This window comes from Macaca thibetana, chromosome X (assembly GCF_024542745.1).
Source record: "Macaca thibetana thibetana isolate TM-01 chromosome X, ASM2454274v1, whole genome shotgun sequence".
Taxonomy (NCBI): Eukaryota; Metazoa; Chordata; class Mammalia; order Primates; family Cercopithecidae; genus Macaca; species Macaca thibetana.
In genome coordinates this window covers 40,254,672-40,272,963 of record NC_065598.1, presented here as the reverse complement: position 1 = coordinate 40,272,963, position 18,292 = coordinate 40,254,672, and the positions used below count along the sequence as shown (strand labels likewise).

The 18,292-nt window shown below is 40.6% G+C and overlaps 1 protein-coding gene across 2 annotated transcripts in view; it reads left to right on the top strand.

Annotated features, from left to right (window-relative positions):
- MED14 (mediator complex subunit 14) overlaps positions 1-18,292 on the top strand; it is an 87,455-nt gene that overhangs the window by 449 nt on the left and 68,714 nt on the right. Inside the window, exons 1-3 of one of the 2 annotated variants that reach the window (XM_050777616.1) lie at positions 33-474; positions 6,322-6,348; positions 9,280-9,385. In XM_050777616.1, the coding sequence (XP_050633573.1) occupies positions 260-474; positions 6,322-6,348; positions 9,280-9,385 (348 nt within the window). In that variant the 5' untranslated portion in view covers positions 33-259. Of the gene's footprint in view, positions 1-32; positions 475-6,321; positions 6,349-9,279; positions 9,386-18,292 lie in introns of those variants that run through there. The other variant, XM_050777615.1, reaches the window with a different exon arrangement.

Genomic DNA, 18,292 nt, shown 5'->3' with positions numbered 1-18,292 from the left:
AGCTTCCCCTCTGCGGGGCCGCCCTGCTTCCCCCCGATCCCCGCCTCCCCCCGCCCCTCGCTCCCGTCCCTGGGGTCGGCGGACTTCTCGCTACATGGGGGCGGGCTTCCGCGGTCGGCGCACGGCTTCCTGTTCTGAGGCGGCCCGGCGGTAGGCGGTGGCGACTCTGCCCGCTCCCGTTTCGGCGCGGTGACCGAGCGCCCGGGAGGCTCGAGGACCGCATCGTGTGCCGTTGCGCCAAGCCCGGTCCTGCGCCGCCATGGCCCCAGTGCAGCTGGAGAACCACCAGCTGGTCCCGCCCGGAGGCGGCGGCGGGGGCAGCGGCGGACCCCCGTCAGCCCCAGCCCCTCCTCCCCCGGGAGCCGCCGTGGCGGCGGCCGCTGCAGCTGCGGCTAGCCCGGGCTACCGGCTGAGCACCCTCATTGAATTTCTGCTGCACCGGGCCTACTCGGAGCTTATGGTGTTGACGGACCTGTAAGTGCCCCGAAACCCCTGCCTGTTCCCCAGCCCCCCCTTCCCGCCCAACCGGCTGAGACGTTTGCACCTCCCTCTCCCCGAGAGGCTGCTGTGTTCTCCGCTGGACTGCTTAGTCTAGAATTTTTGAACTCCTGGGGTTCAGCGGAGGTGGAGAAGAAGCTTTGTATCTGGGGTCTTCCTGGCAACGATGCAACCGAGACTTGTTAATTTTGCGTGTTGTTACACTTCCACTGAAAATTGTATGAAATTTTTGTCCGAGTTCCCAACAGAACTCTCTTGATTTCTTGGCTGGAATACATAATATTCGAGCTTTCAGAAAAAACTCCATAGACGGGAAATTTGTATTACAGCCTCTTGACGATACGTTTTAAATGTAAGCTGTTATTGCTTCTAAGTTAATAGAGGAGCTACATGCGTTGTGTATAAAATACAAATTTGAATTCAAAGTACTTTTTTCTGGAACTTTTGAGTGTTTGAGGTCTTAATGAAGTTAGTGTGAGTAAAATTTTTTTTGTATGTAGTCTGTTATTTCTTGGAGTATGAAGAGGGTTTATAAATCACCTAGTTACCCATGAAATGCCTTGGGGCATGATTAAGTTGTTAATCCCTTCAGAATAGGATCAGAATATACTAATGAATTTCAGTGTGTGAAGAAAAGGCACCGTAACATTTTGAGACTCAGTTGTACATCTTATAACCCAGGTTCAGAAAAAGTTAATCAGAATTTTATTTTTTATCTATTGCAAGACTTCAGATCAGGGTTATCAGTTGAGATACATTAGTATGCAGATATTAGGCTGTAAAGCGTCACAGTAACTCGTTTTTAGAGATTGATAACAGATACTTGTTTGCAGATGGCTGAAAGAATAGGCTCCACTTACTCCTGTAAAACGTCATTCTCAGTTTTGATGTACTGTACTTTTTTGAATGGGACAGAAAAAAGTAGAGTTAAAGAAGCCTGCCCATGGCTAATGAGAAATTTAAATAGCTGTCAGGATTAGGGACTATTGTAATGACATACCTCTCTGCACCATTTATTGTTGGATTTCATAAAAATCCAATAAAATATCCATGAGAAAGTTTAATATATGTGAAGGTCACTGTCCTATATAGAGCTATGGAAAAAAAATGTTGAAAACTGATGCTATCGGTGGTGTAGTTTGCTTTTCCATAGGGGATTTGTAAAAATTCCTTGAATTGTGGTTTTTTTGTCTTTTTACTATTTTAGGAGTTGGTGTATGAAGAGAGGAACATCTGTTTTATTGCTGTAGAATAAGTATGTAGTTATAGTCCCACACCCTTTATATGATGATTCCCATATTTGTATCTCCAGCACAGACCTCTCTGATGAACTCCAGACTCTATATCCAGATGCCTACATTTCAGTATCTTGATAGGCGTTTCAACATAGCAACTCCAGGACCAAACTCCTGATTCCACTGTCCTCCCTCCTGCAAAACCTTCTTTGCTATCTCACTAAATAGTATCTCCATTCTTCCTGTTGTTGCTCAGGCCAAAAATTTTGGAGTAACTCCTAGCTCCTCTTTCTTCACATCCTACATACATCAGCAAGTCCTGTTATCTTTGTCTTCAGAGTCTGACCATTTCTCAACACTTCCACCAAGTGTTGGTCCAAGCCACCTAATCCTTCACCTGTGTACTGCAGTAGTTAGCTTACTGGTATCTCTGTAGTTCCCTTGCCCCTTCTATAGTTTCTTCTCCACAAAATAGCCAGAATGATTCTTTTAAAATTTCTCTGCTCAGAACCCTTCGATGGTTCCCCATCTCACTGAGATTAAAAAGTTTTGATAATTGCCAGGTGTGGTGGCTCATACCTGTAATCCCAGCACTTTGGGAGGCTGAGGCGGTATCACTTGAGCCCAGGAGTTCGAGACTCCTGTCTCTACCAAAAATAAAAAATTAGCTGGGTGTGGTGGCCCAAGTCTGTAGTTCTAGCTACTTGGGAGGCGGAGGTGGGAGGATTGCTTGGGCCCAGGAGGTTCGCTTGAGCCCAGGAGGTTGAGGCTGCAGTGAGCATGATTGCACCACTGCACTCCAGCCTGGGTGACAGTGAGATCCTTTCTCAAAAAAAAAAAAAAAAAAGTGTCGATAATCACCTGTATAGTGATCATAAAATTTATGGTCCAAACCGGGACACTTTTGAGCATAGTGGGGCTGATGATAATAATGTCAGAACAAGAGGCATAAACCAGGACTGTCTTGGGCAAACCAGAAAACCAGAACATGTGGTCATCTTACCTTTAAGGCCTTACATGATGTGCCTTCTCTTTTCCTTACCTCTTTTTTTTTTTTTTGTCTCCAACCTCTTTACCACTTTTGGTTTGTCCCTTACCTCTTTAACTGCATGTCCTGAAACTCTCCTCTTTGCTTATCCTGTTCTGACCACATTACCCTTCCTGATGTTTCTTTTTTGAGACAGGGTCTTGCTCTGTTGCCCAGGCTGGAGTGCAGTGGCACAGTCATGCTCACTGCAGCCTCTTGACCTGGGCTCAACTGCTCCTCCTGCCTCAGCCTCCCAAATAGCTGGAACTACAGGCATGTGCCACCACGCCCAGCTAATTTTTTTATTTTTGATAGGGACAAGAGTCTCACTATGTTGCCCAGGCTGATCTTGAACTCCTGGGCTTTAAGCAATCCTCCCACCTCTGCCTCCCAGACTTTTTTTTTTTGAGACAGAGTCTCACTGTTGCCCAGGCTGGAGTGCAGTGGTGTGATCTCGGCTTGCTGCAGCCTCCGCCTCCCGGGTTCCAGTGATTCTTGTGCCTCAGCCTCCTGAGTAGCTGCGATTGCAGGCATGCACCACCACACCTGGTTAATTTTTGTATTTTTAATAGAGATGGGATTTCACCATGTTGACCAGTCTGGTCTCAAACTCCCAACTTCAGGTAATCTAATCTCCTTGGCCTCCCAAAATGCTGGGATTACAGGTGTGAGCCATCCCGCCCAGCCTCCAAACCTTCTTGATGTTTCTTGTTAGTGCCTAGCACGGTGCCATCTTCAAGCCCTTGCTTTTTCCCTAGAAATCTGTGTGGATTGCTTTCTCATTAGTCCTTTAGGTCCTTGTTTACATACAATTTATCAGAAAGATTTTCTCTGACCACCTATAAAATAGTACTCTGCCCCTTCACTCTATCCTTCTTACTTGCTGCTCTATTTTTCTTTACAGCACTTATTGCCACCTGACATTATTAGTTTGTTGTTCGTTCCCACCCCATAAGGACAGAGATTTTGATTTGTTTATGACTTTCCCTGGGGCCTAGAACAATGCCTGGCACACAGGGCTTAACTAAGTATTTATTGATTTAATACATGAATGTTTAGAATTGTCATAAATATATGGTTTGATAGACGAAATAACTAGTGTTTGATAAATCAGTAGGGTGACTAGTTTGCAAGAATCTGTTGTACACTTCAAAATAGCTAGAAGAGAATAATTCAGATGTTTCCAGCATAAAGAAAAATATTTAAGGTGATGGATATCACAAGTACACTGATTTGATCTTTACAAATTATATAAATGTATGAAATTATATGTACTGTGAAACCATACATCTTTAATGCATCAATAAAAATATTGTTCAAAAAGAATTGTAAATCATGGGAAATTTAATAGGAAAAGTTATTTTTGCTCTTGATACACAGGTATACTAAAAAACTTTTTTCACTTTTGATTGTGGTAATTATTAATAAAATTAGTTTGGAAACTTACCATGGAAGTTCCTAAATAGTATATTTTCCCTAAAAACTGTCAGGATTAATATGTTAATGTAGAGCCCCTGTTCTAGCTATACTTCATGAGTCTTTAGGGAAACAGTTACTTATTTCAGTAACAAGTGATGCTTGTGTGTGAACTATCGAAGGTAAAAAGGACAACCTTGGCAACTTAGGTGGTTTTGTTTTGGTCTCAGATTTCTGGGTTTTTCTGCTTGTCCACCTCCCTTCCCCCTCAACATACACGCTCTCATCCTAGAGTTTACTCTCTGCCTTGACTTTTTAGAGACCTAGGTTCTACTCTTTATTATTTTTTGAGATAGGGTCTTGCTCTGTCACCCAGGCTGGAATGCAGTGGCACAATCATGGCTCACTGCAGCCTGAACTTCCAGGGCTCAGGTGATTCTCCCACTTCAGCCTTCCAAGTAGCTGGACTACTTGCCACCACACTTGGCTAATATGTATTATTTGTAGAGATGGGGTTGCCGTGTTGCTTAGGCTGGTCCCGAACTCCCGAACTCAAGTGATCTGCAGCCCAACCCCCGCCCCCCGCCAAGCCTCCCAAAGCGCTGGGATAACAGGTATGAGCCATGTACCTGCCCCCCCCCCCTTTTTTTTTTTTAACTTCTTTTAATTAAAATCAGAAAATGCCAGGATCTCAGTCATGGCATCTTGTCTTATTGTGCTTTGGTGTAAATAAATTTCTATGCCTTACCTCCCAACATTTGCATTTTAGAGCTTTTACCCTATGTGGTAACTTTCTTATCCATAAAAGAATTTCAAATAGATTAGGAGGAATAGGGGAAAGGGGAGGCAGGCAGCAAAGCCTGTCTTTTGTCCCTGAACTGATGCTGCCTCTGACATAAGATGGTCGTTTTAGGGTCTCTGAGGCAGGTAGGAGGAGTGGGAACAATGATTGCTGTTCTTTCTACCCCCAGAGGCTCTACTCCCCTTCTCCCCTTATAGATACCCATCGTTCTCATTCTCCCCCTCCCTTGAGGTGAAGACAGGGGAAGGGCTGTGGATTCTCAAGGAGTGTTCTCAGGAGGTTTGGCATGTAGAGGAACTTGCCAGTAGCTGCCTTTATTTGCAGTCTTCTAACAGGACCTTAACTTCTGCTTCATCCCTCTGGTCTTCATCCCACCTAGCTCTCTTTATCATTCTGACCATAACTTTAACTTCCATCTCACTGTCTACCCTAAGAATAGCAGGTAACTATAAGCCAGAGCTCATTTTAATATTTTCTCCTCCTTGTACTTTGAACCTCTGGAAGTAGTTTTAGTTTTTCTGTTCCTGTGGCACATGGGTGGGAGACAATCTAAATGGCTGGGTGTGTATACTTCAAGAACTGATTAGCTGTGAAAGAGGCATGAGAGTTGTTTAGGCCATTGAATCTTGGACTGTGGGATAGAGGTTAACAGAATGTGGCAATTCAGGAGGCATTAAGGATCTTTCTAGACATCAGTGGATGTGAATGTTAAATGATATAACTTATCTGGGAAGAAGCTGACATTGGTTGCTGGCTATCAATATTGGAGGACTAGCAAAAAGAAATTTAAAAATCCTATTGGAGCTGTTTAAAAGCAATAAAACATTTTTCATCTAACCACCATGCAACATAATTACTGTAAAACCCTTGACATACACTGGCCCTTTTGTATGCTTAGCTTCCAGTTTTGTCCACCATAACACAACATGGAGGGATTATTGCTTGGAAACAGGTATCCATTGGATACAGGGAGGCTGGCAACAAAGTAGTAAGTTCTGCATCTGTGACCATTTTGGTTTTAAAATAATCTTTTTTCTGTTACCCTATGATATAGTGTGCTAATGTGAGACTTGGGCTTTTTAAATGTTTGAGGTTCATGCAATACGTTTTGAAGTATTTTGAATGGAGAGAAATGTTCTTTGGTTGGTTTTTGCCTTACAACCATGCTGCTGGAAACTCATAAATCTAAAAAAGCGTAGGTAGCCACATGACCCTGTAGTAGCTGTTTAGCCAGTTTTTCTGAAACATTAATGTATTTAATAGAGTCAAAGTAAAGACTATTATCACATTAGAATGAAGGTATACATGTATTTAATCATTTTTTTTTTTTTTTTTTGTCTTAGACTGCCAAGGAAATCTGATGTGGAAAGGTGAGTATGAAAACAAACAAACGAACAAACAAACAAACCCTTAAAGTCTCTTTATTGATCAATCTATGAGTGTTGGTGTGTGGGTATGGGTGGTGTAGGGCTGTGGATTGGAAACCTAGGCCCAAAGAGTCTAGAATGATTTTTCACACCATGGGTTTAGGGAGTCCTGGGAAATGTAATTTCCTAACCCTTAACAATAGTTGGTGTGAGACCAGTTCTACATCTTCTATTCTACAAACCTTTATTGAGTGACTGACCTGGTCAAGTCCCTAAGGGTGATATTAAGATGTAGAAGGTATAGTCTGTAAAGGAAGACGCCGAGGAGCAGCAGACTGGCTTTAGAAAGTTGACTGCCACAGGCATGGTGGCATGCGCCTGTAGTCCCAGCTACTCAGGAGGTTGAGGCAGAAGAATTGTTTGAACCCAGGAGGCAGAGGTTGCAGTGAGCCGAGGTCAGGCCACTGCACTCTAGCCTGGGCGACAGAGTGAAACTTTGTCTCAAAAAAAAAAAAAAAAACAAAGTTGGCTGCTAATTTATCACTTGCAACAATGATGCTATTAAGTATCTTTAGAGAATTGACATTTGCCTGCTGCTCCTACTGTTACATAGTTAACATTTTGGTTCAGTTGGAGCTTGGAGCTTAAGATTTAACTTAAGGCTAAAATGTTTCCAGAGGCCAAAGGAACAAGCTAAATTAAAGTTTCAAAAAAATCATTTGATGGAGATTTAAATTGTAACTACAGTATACGGTACTTGACCATATCTTTGGCACTACTTATGCTCCTTGGTTGATTTTTTTTTTTTTTTTTTTAAATACCAAATCACTTGGCAACTTTTTAGCATTTCTTAGTGGCAACACTCCATTGCCAACCCCAGCTTAACTTTTTGATCGACTTAGAGATCAAAAAGGTAGCTACTCGGGAGGCTGAGGCAGGAGAATGGCGTAAACCCGGGAGGCGGAGCTTGCAGTGAGCTGAGATCCGGCCACTGCACTCCAGCCTGGGCGACAGAGCCAGACTCAGTCTCAAAAAAAAAAAAAAAAAAAAAAAAAAAGTAAAAGAGACAATTAAGGCAACCTGTGTTATGGTTTGGCTGGTCAGTATTAAAGGGGGAAAACGTTAAGTCAAGGATTTGTTCTGTCTCCTGTGGGGTATGAAGGGAAACTGGGCCTTTGGAAAACTCATGTTCCCTATCACTTGGGACGACATGGTGTCAGAAAACCATGTTACTGTAGTTTACAAGGGGGACATCTCCATTCTAGTAGAGGACTGCATTTGGGAAACCGAATTAATAATAGACAAGTGTGTTTGCTCTGTGAGAGGAGCAGAAACATTGCATCCTCTATAAGCCATTGCTGAGTTAGAGTGAAGGTACTGAGGTTCCCAGCCCTGAGATCTGCTGGATCTTAATGTGTGTTTAACATTTCTGCTGTGTCTCAGTCTTGTCTCATGATCCTTCATAGACACTGGCAAAGAGTTATAATTATGCCCTTGATTCTTCTCTTTATAGTACCACTAATCATTGCTGGCCTATCTTTAAGAGAGCCTTTTAGGGTGCTTGTGGGCTATGTGTGCTCTCAGTAGGAGCTAGCCTCTAGCCTTCAGTCAGGATTGTACTTCAGCAAGAACTTTTACTTTGGTGCATTGCGTTATGGTGGTGGTATTGGCAAGATGCAGAGATGTGGATTGGATCTGTAGGTCATTGAACAGCTGTACTAAGATTAATAGGTCAGAGCCTACTTGGAGGGAGGTTGGTGTCCTGCTGGGTCCTGTCATCAGTCCTGGCTTGTTGAATATTTTTTTCAGTGTCTTAGACCATGAAAGATGATTATCAGTTTTATAGCTGCTATGAAGTTGAGAGATCTAGCTAACACGTTGATTGACATTAGTAAAGCTTTTGGGGCCTTAGGATGAGATAAAAGTACTAATGAGTATTGGGGGAAAAGGAATAATAGTGAGTATAGGATAAAACTAGATATGGACAGACCTTTTATTTTTAGTACTCAAAGTAATTTCTTTAGCTTTGCTTGGATATTTTTTAATGTATCCAGGTTTGTCACTGAAATTAGTTTGGTAAAGAGTTACATAGTTAAGTTCTTTAATTATTCAATTTTTTTTTTTGAGATGGAGTCTCGCTCTGTCGCCCAGGCTAGAGTGCAGTGGCCGGATCTCAGCTCAGCTCACTGCAAGCTCTGCCTCCCGGGTTTACGCCATTCTCCTGCCTCAGCCTCCCGAGTAGCTGGGACTGCAGGCGCCCGCCACCTTGCCCGGCTAGTTTTTTTGTAGTTTTTAGTAGAGACGGGGTTTCACCGTGTTAGCCAGGATGGTCTCGATCTCCTGACCTCGTGATCCGCCTGTCTCGGCCTCCCAAAGTGCTGGGATTACAGGTTTGAGCCACCGCGCCCGGCCTGATTATTCAATCTTTCATGCTGGTGCAGGATGGGAAATGGTGCCCTTTTGTAGAATGAATACAGTTTCAGGCTTTGGTAATGATCAGTTTCAATTCCTTTCACTTACCAAAAGGGTTACTAATTACTAATTAAATTACTCCTAATTTCAGTTATGAGTTGATAATTCATAACTCTTCATTTAATCCCTTCTGTGAACCAGTTAACTTCTACTGCCATATACTGAATTTAGTATATTTTTGTAAACAACTTTTATTACAATATACAATCAATTTAAAAATGTGACTCATTGCTAAAACATTCTATTTGGTTTATTGCTCTGAGGTGAAAAAGCATATGCAGATAGTATACAAAATGTGACAATAGTTCATATTTAGATAAATACTTTAGGTGGCTCATTTTGTAGTGGTTTTAAGCAAAGGCTGATTTATTTATGTATTTATTTATTTATTGCTCAGCTGAAATAAATTGTGAAATACTTTTTCTAATATGTTGGTTCTTTAAGAGTTGTTTTATTTTATAGGAAAATAGAAATAGTGCAGTTTGCTAGCCGGACACGCCAACTCTTCGTTCGATTATTAGCTTTAGTGAAATGGGCTAATAATGCTGGCAAAGTGGAAAAATGTGCGGTGAGTTAAACTTTTTATTTTACTTTGTATAAAATAACTTTTCGGATGTTATGATAGACATTTTAGCTTTAACTATCCTTGCCGATTTGAGTGACGTGAATAATCATATTTCTGAATGATAATGTATATTTCTGCAGAAACTTAGTATTTGTTTATGGACACCTAATCAGAAAGAAGAGGAGGTAGCTGGAGACATCATACATGAGGAGACTTTAAATATGAGACTGGGGAAAAAGGGGGAAAATTGTTAGTTTATATTTGTACGATTCCTTAGAATTTGCAAGGTTCTCCCTTACATTTTGCTTATTAATTCTTGACAATCCTGTGAGAATGGCAGAGCTGGTAATTTTTTTTTCCACTTTTACAGATGATGAAACGATAAGGTTCCTAGAAGTTATATGGCTTCTTCAAGGTCACAGAGGCTGATAACAACATTTTTCTGTTTGTTTATCTACTAATTCTCCAAACCTCTAATAAGCACAGGGTATAGGGGACAGAGGATGGAATCTTCAATAAGGAATAGCCCCTGCCTTCGAGAACCTCATGGTCTTTTGACTATTGAATCACTCTTTGGAATGCAAAGTGACATGCAGTGCAGTGTACCAAAGATGCTAAAATCTACCAGAAATAAAGTTTTATGCTATGTTCAAGAAGCGTTAACGAATAAAAACTTGATTTTTTTTTTTCAGATTGTTCACTGTTGGCATATAGAAATACTACTGATATTTTGTATGTTGATTTTGTATTCTGCAACTTCACTGAATTTATCAGTTCTAATAGATTTTGGTGGGGTCTTTAGGTTTTTCCAAATATAAGATCATATCATCTGCAAACAAGGATAATTTGACTTCTTCCTTTCCAATTTGGATGCCCTTTCTTTCTTTCTTTTGTCTGATTGCTCTAGCTAGGAGTTCCAGTACTGTGTTGAATAATAGTGGTGAAAATGGGCATCCTTGTCGTGTTCCAGGTCTGAGAGGAAGGGCTTTCAGTTTTTCTCCATTCAGCATGATAATTAGCTGTGGGTCTGTCAAATATGACTTTTATTATGTTGAGGTATGTTCCTTCTATACCCAGTTTTTTGAGGGTTTTTATCATGAAGGGATGTTGAATGCTATTACATGTGTTTTCAGCATCAGTTGAAATGATCACATGGTTTTTATTTTTCATTCTATAGATATGATATATCACATTGATTGATTTGTATATTTTGAACCATCCTTGCATCCCAGGGATAAATCCCACTTGGTCATGACGAACGATCTTTTTAATGTTTTGTTGAATTTGGTTTGCTAGTATTTTGTTGAGAGGATTTTTGTATCAGCATTCATCAGATATATTGGTCTGTAATTTTCTTTTTTTGATTTGTCTTTGTCTGGTTTTGGTATTAGGGTAATACTGGCCTTGTAGAATGAGTTTGGAAGTTTTCCCTCTTCCACTATTTTTTGGAATAGTTTAAGTAGGATTGTTATTAGTTCGTCTTTAAATGTTTGGTAGAATTCAGTAGTGAAGCCATAAGGTCCTGGGCTTTTCTTTGCTGGGAGACAAATTATAATTAATATAATGAATTATAGCTTCAATCTTGTTACTTGTTATTAGTCTGTTTGGGTTTTGAATTTCTTCATGGTTCAATCTTCACAGGTTGTATGTGTCTAGGAATTTATCTATTTCCTCTAGATTTTCCAATTTATTGGCATGTAGTTGCTTACAGTAGCCACTAATGATCCTTTGAATTTCTGTGGTATTAGTTGTAATGTTTCCTTTTCATCCCTGATTTTATTCATTTGGGTCTTCTCTCTTTTTTTCTTTGTGAGTCTGGTTAAAGGTTTGTCAATTTTGTTCATTGTTTCAAAAAATCAACTTCTTGTTTCATTGATCTTTTGCATTGTTTTCTTCATTTCAAATTCATTTATTTCTACCCTGATCTTTAGGTTTCGGGTTTCTCTTGCTTTTATAGTCTTTAAGATGCATCCTTAGGTTATTTATTTGAAGTTTTTCTTCTTTTCTGATGTAGGCACTTATAACTATAACTTTCTTTCTTAGTGCTGCATCCCATAGGTTTTGGTATGTTGTGTTTCCATTATCATTTATTACAAGAAATTTGTAAATTTTCTTCTTAATTTGTTCATTGACCCACTGTTCATTTGGGAGCATATTGTTTCCGTGTGTTTGTATAGTTTCCAAAATTCCTCTTAATGTTTTCTAGTTTTATTCCATTGTGGTCAGAGAAGATGCTTGATATTATTTCAGTTTTTCTAAATGTTTTAAGATTTGCTTTGTGGCCTAACATACGGTCTATCCTTGAGAATGATCTATATGCTGAGGAGAAGAATGTGTATCCTGCAGCCTTTGGATAAAATGTTCTGTAAATATCTATTAGGTTTATTTGTTCCGTAGTGCAGATTAAGTTCCATGTTTCTCTGTTGAGTTTCTGTCTGGGAGATCCGTCCAGTGCTGAAAGTGGGGTGTTGAAGTCTGCAGCTATTATTGTATTGACATCTTGCTCTTTAATAATATTAGTATTTGGTTTATGTATGTGGGTGCTCCAGTGTTGGATACATATATGTTTACAATCATATCCTTTTTCTGAATTGACTCCTTTATCATTAATGACCTCGTTTATCTCTTTTCATAGTTTTTGTCTTGAAATCTATTTTGTCTAAGTATAGCTACTCCTACTCCTTTTTGGTTTCCATTGACATATAAATCTTTTTCCATCCCTTTATTTTCAGTCTGTGTATGTATGTCTTTATAGGTGAAGTATGTTTCTTATAGGCAACAGATCATTGAGTCTTGTTTTTTTAAATCCATTCAGCCACTCTGTGCCTTTTTATTAGAGAGTTTAGTTCATTTACATTTAGTGTTATTATTGATAAGTAGAGATTTACCCTTGCCGTTTTGTTGTTTTCTAGTTGTTTTGTGGTCTTCTCTTCCTTTTTCCCTTCCTTCTTATCTTCCTTTTAGTGAAGGTGATTTTCTCTGGTGACATGATGTAATTTCTTGTTTTTTATTTTTTGTATCCGTTGTATTTTATTTTATTTTTTTTCTGAGACGGAGTCTTGCTTTGTTGCCCAGGTTGGAGTGCAGTGGCGCAATCTTGGCCCACTGTAACCTCTGACTCCCAGATTCAAGCGGTTCTACTGCCTCAGCCTCCTGAGTAGCTGGGATTACAGGCGCATGCCACCACGCCTGGTTAATTTTTATATTTTTAGTAGAGACGGGGTTTTGCCTCGTTGGCCAGGCTGGTCTTGAACTCCGGACCTCAGGTGATCCACCTGCCTTGGTTTCCCAAAGTGTTGGGATTACAGGCGTGAGCCACTGCACCTGGCCCATTGTGTGTTTTTTGATTTGAGGTTACTGTGAGGCTTGCAAATACTGTCTTATAACCCATTATTTTAAACTGATGACAACTTGACACTGATTGCATAAACAGACACGCAAAAAGAAAACTAATGAAAACTCTGCAATTTAACTTTATCTCCCTCCTTTTTAACTTTTTTGTTTCTCTTTAGTTCTTATTGTCTTGAAAAGTTCTGTATCTTCAAAAGTTGTTGTAGTTATGATTTCCTGTTGGTTTATCATTTAGTCTTTCTATTTAAGATAAGAGTAGTTTACATAGTACAATTACAGTGTTATAATATTCTGTATTTTTCTGTGTGCTTACTATTACCAGTGAGTTTGTACCTTTAGATGATTTCTTCTTGCTTATTAATATACTTTTCTTTCAGATTAAAGAACTCCCTTTAGCTTTTCTTGTAGGACAGGTCTGATGTTGATGAAATCTCTCAGCTTGTTTGTCAGAGAAAGTCTTTATTTCTCCTTCATGTTTGAAGGATATTTCCACTGGATATGCTATCCTCGGGTAAAAGTTTTTTTTCCTTCAGCACTTTAAATATGTCATGCCACTCTCTCCTGGCCTGTAAGATTTCCACTGAAAAGTCTCCTGCCAAATGTATTAGAGAGCTCTGTTGTATGTTATTTGTTTCTTTTCTCTTGCTGCTTTTAGGATCTTTTCTTTATCCTTGACCTTTGGGAGTTTGATTATTAGATGCCTTGAGGTAGTCATGTGGGTGCTAAATCTGCTTGGTGTTCTATAATCTTCTTGTACTTGAGTGTTGATATCTTTCTCTAGGTTTGGGAAGTTCTCTGTTGTTATCCTTTTCAATAAACTTACTACCCCTATCTCTCTTTTTCTGCCTCCTCTCTAAGGCCAATAATTTTGAGATTTGTCCTTTTGAGGCTATTTTCTAAATTTTGTAGGTGTGCTTCATTCTTTTTTGTTCTTTTGTCTCTTCTGACTGTGTATTTTCAAATAGCCTGTCTTCAAGCTCACTAATTCTTTCTTCTGGTTGATCAACTCTGTTATTAAGAGATTCTGATACATTCTTCAGTATGCCAATTGCATTTTTCAACTCCAGAGTTTCTGCTTGATTTTTAAAGCAATTATTTCAATCTCTGTTAAATTTATCTGATAGAATTCTGAATTCATTCTTTGTGTTATCTTGAATTTCTTTGAGTTTCCTCAAAACAGCTATTTTGAATTTTCTGTCGGAAAGGTCTCATATCTCTGTTTCTCCAGGATTGGTTCCTGGTACCTTCTTTTGTTCATTTGGTGAGGTCCTGTTTTCCTGGATGATCTCGATGCTTTTAGATCTGGGCCTCAAAGAGTTAGGTATTTATTGTAGTCTTTGCAGTCTGGGCTTGTTTATGCCTGTCCTTCTTGAGGAGGCTTTCCAGATATTTGAAGGTACTTAGGCCCCAAGCTCAATAATGCTGTGGTTTTTGCCGACTCATAGAGGTACTGCCTTGATGGTCTTGGATAAGATCTGGAAGATTTCTCTGGATTACCAACCAAAGGCTCTTGTTCTTTTTCCTTAGTTTCTTCCAAACAAAGTCTTGCTCTTTGTGCTGAGCCACCTGGAACTGGGGGTATGGTGATGTAAGCACCCATATGGCCACCACCACTAGGACTGCACCAGCTCAGACCTGAAGTCAGCACAGCACTGGGTCTTGCCCAAGGCCCAGTGTAACCACTACCTGGCTACCACTTACCTTCACTCCAGGCCCTAGGGCTCTATGATCAGCAGGTGGCAAAGCCAGTCAGGTTTGTGTTTTTCAGGGTGGCAAGTTTCCCCAGGCTTTGGGTGAGCCCAGAGATGCTGTCTGGTGGCAGGGATTAGAGTCAAAAACCTTAGTAATTTGCCTGATATTCTTTTCTTACTGTGGCTAAGCTGACATTCAAACCACAATACAATTTCCTTCCTGCTTTTCCCTCCCCTTTCCACAGGCAGAGGAGCCTCCCGCTTTGGCCATCACCGGCCCATGGGAGGGGTTCTGCTGGGCCACCACTGATGTTCGCTTAAAATCGAAGGATTCTTCTGTTAGCTTGTGGTGAATACTGCCAGGCCTGGGACTCATCCTTCAGGGCAGTGGGCTTCCCTCTGGCCCTGGGGAGGTCCAAAAATGCTGTCCAAGAGCCTAGGCCTGGACTTGGGGACCCCAAGAGCCTGCTTATGCTGTACCCCACTTTGGCTGAGCTGGTACCTAAGGTGCAAAACAAAGTCCCCTTTACTTTTCCCCCTGCTTTTCTCAAACAGGAGTCTTTCACCATAGCCACTATAGCTCTGAATGTGCTTGGTCACACCTGAAGTCAGCACATCTCAGAACCCAAGGTCCATGGCATACTACCTGGGTATCACTGCTGGTTATTCAGGGCCCAAGGGCTCTTTTATTCAGCGGGTGATGAATCCTGCCAGGACTGGGTCCTTTCCTTTAAGGCAGCAGGTTCCCTGCTGGCCCAGGATGTGTCTTTGTCATCTGTGAGCTAAAGCCTGGAATAGGGGCCTCACTACTCTGCCTGGTGCCCTGTCCTACTGTGGCTGAGCTGGTATCCAAGATGCAAGACGAAGTCCTTTTTACTCTTTGCTCTCTTCCTCAAGCAGAAGAAAGGAGTCTCTTTTGTTGTCACAAGCTGCGCTGCCTGGGGTTTGTGGAAGGGTGGTGCAAGCACTCCCTTAGGCCCCCAGCTGGTGTATCCCTAGGTCATGTACTACCTAGTTCTCTGGCTCTGAGCCCAGCCCAGCGCTAGGAGTTGCCTAGGAATTGCAGTACTTGTGTCCTAGACTGCCTTTCATGTTTACCTAGGACTCCAGAGTACTTTGGCCCACATTAGCAAGGCTTGCGGAGAAACTCAAGTTCTGACCGCTGCGATGGGCAATTCTCTGGCCAAGGCTGGTCCAAATGCTCCTTCTGGCCCAGCACAACTTTGCTTTCCACTATGACTGGGCAGCACTGAGTTCAGTGTAAAGTCCCCCAATCACTGTTCTCTCCCTCCCTTAAGTGCAGGGCCTCTGCTGGAGTAGCGGGGGAGGAGCAGTGTCAGCTATTCAAGACTGCCTCTTCTGCCCTTCTCAATGCCTCTTTCAGTGATATGAAGTTAAAACCAAGTACTGTGATGGCTTACCTGATTTTTGGTTTTTGTAACAGTGCTTTTCTGCGTGCAGATAGTAAAAATTTCATCTTCCTGGAGAGGGGGTGATTAGTGTTGGCTTGTATTCCACTATCTTGCTCTGACCCTCTCAGCATTTTTGTTTTCTGAATGTAGATACAGATGTGTTTATGTCAGGGATACAGTCCGTCAATGAGAATTAGAGGGATTGTTCATGTTTCAACCTAATGATTATTTAACTAGTTTTATTAGAGATTCTTGATAATGATCTTTAGCCATGCCAGATGTGTTATGAGTATATAGATCCATAGTTTATAGAACTCTCACTAATGATAAAACAACCTGGATAATGTTTTGCCTAAGAAAAAGAGAAAATATCTCTCATTCTCCTGGAGATTTTTTTCAGTAGCTTTATCGAGCTATCATTTACATACCATACTATTCACCCACTTAAAGTATACAATTCAGTGGTTTTTGTTATATTCACAGATATGTGCAACCTTCATCACAGTCAATTTTAGAACATTTTAATCACCTCAGAAAGAAAACCTGTGCCCTTTAGTTGTCACCCCCAGCTCTCCTCTAGCCCTAAGCAGCCGCTAATCTACTTCGTCTCAATAGATGTGCCTGTTCTGAACATTTCATATAAATGGAATCAAATGTGTTGTGTTGTGATTGTCTTCTTTAACTTAGCATTTTTTTTTTAGTGTAGTATTTTCAAGATTGATTCATGTGGTAGCATGTGTCACTACTTCATTTCTTTTTATGGCTGAATTGCATGGATATACTACATGTTTGTTTATCTGTTCAGTTAATAGGCATTTGGGTTGTTTCCAGTTTTGGATTATTATGACTAATGCTGTTGTAAATAGTCATATCCAACTGTCTGGATGTATGCTTTTATTTATCTTGAGTGTATACCTAGGAGTGGGATGGCTAGGTCATATGGTAACTCTTTGTTGAACTTTTTGTGGAACTGCCAGACTGTTTTACAAAGTGGCCACACCATTTTACATTTTCACCAGCAATGTATGGAAGTTTAGTTTCTCCACATCCATGCCAACACTTGTTGTTACCTGACTTTTTGAGTCTAGCCATCCTAATAGGTATGAAGTGGCATCTCATTAAAGTTTTAATTTGTATTTTCCTAATGACCAGTGATGTTGAACATGTTTTCATGTGCTTATTGGCCATTTGTGTGTCTTGTTTAGAGAAACATTTATTCAGTGTTAAATTCTAAAGGAGATTATTATTAAACATATTCACAGCTGGTGTGTGAATACTTAAAAATAACATGGATTAGTTCTTGTGAACTAAGACTGTCTATGTGAATGGATTCACTAATCAGTTACTCAAAACTCAAGTTTTATCTTTTTTTTTTTTTTTTTAAGACATGGAGTCTCACTCTGTCATCCAGGCTGGAGTGCAGTGGTGTAATCACAGCTCACTGTAACCTCGAACTTCTGGGCTCAAGCAGCCCTCCCACCTCAGCCTCCCTGAGTAGCTGAGACCACAGGCACACACTACTGTGCCCATCTAATTTTTAAAAAGTTTTTGTAGAGTTGGGGTCTTACTTGGTTGCCTAGTTTCGAACTCCTGGCTTCAAGCAATCTTCCCGCCTCCACCTCCCAAACTGCTGGGGATTACAGGTGTCAGCCACCACACCCAGCCACGTTTTATCTTGATTAATTATATTTCTAAGTTCAAGAAATGTAGCTGAAGCTAGTGTATTTTGAGTTCAGTGAAGTAGTTTAGATAGTGTTTCATTCATTGTTTATGTTTAAGTGGAGCGATAGGGGCTGGATAACTGTGGCATCCCAGTAGGGTTGATGCATGTCTTTCTGCTGGGGAGGTCTTTGGTGCTCTTTGAGCTTGACTTTGGTCTGATAAGCATTTTTACAGTGACCTGAGTTAAGGGAGATATGAGATGGCCTAAATCTGAGTAAAAGCCTGTTAAAAAGTTGAGAATGTATTAGCAGTGTCATGACTGTTGATAAGAAGTTAATGTTGGTGGCATTGATAGAAATTCATTGTACTAGTCATAGAAGGTAGCATTTTTACTGGACCATGCTGTATATTGGGTCTAACTAAGAATTAGAAGAAATATTTTTGTTGTTGTTGTTTCACTTCTTCTGATTATTGACCTTTTGGGCAAGTGTCTTAACCTAAGCCTCAATTTTCTCATCTCTAAGCTCATAGTAATTATCTGGTTGTACTTCCTAGAGTTGCAAAAATCAAATAAAGTGTTTGAAAACACTAAGAAATTGTAGAGCACTGTTTTTGTGATGTTGGTATTAATTCTGGGTACTATGTTTTAAGTTGGCCACTGACAGCCTGTTCGAAGGACATGAGAGAGAAAACTTTAAGTATTGTTCTAGAATAAAACTAGAAGATGGCCGGGTGCAGTGACTCACACCTATAATACCAGCACTTTGGGAGGCTGAGGCGGGTGGATCACCTGA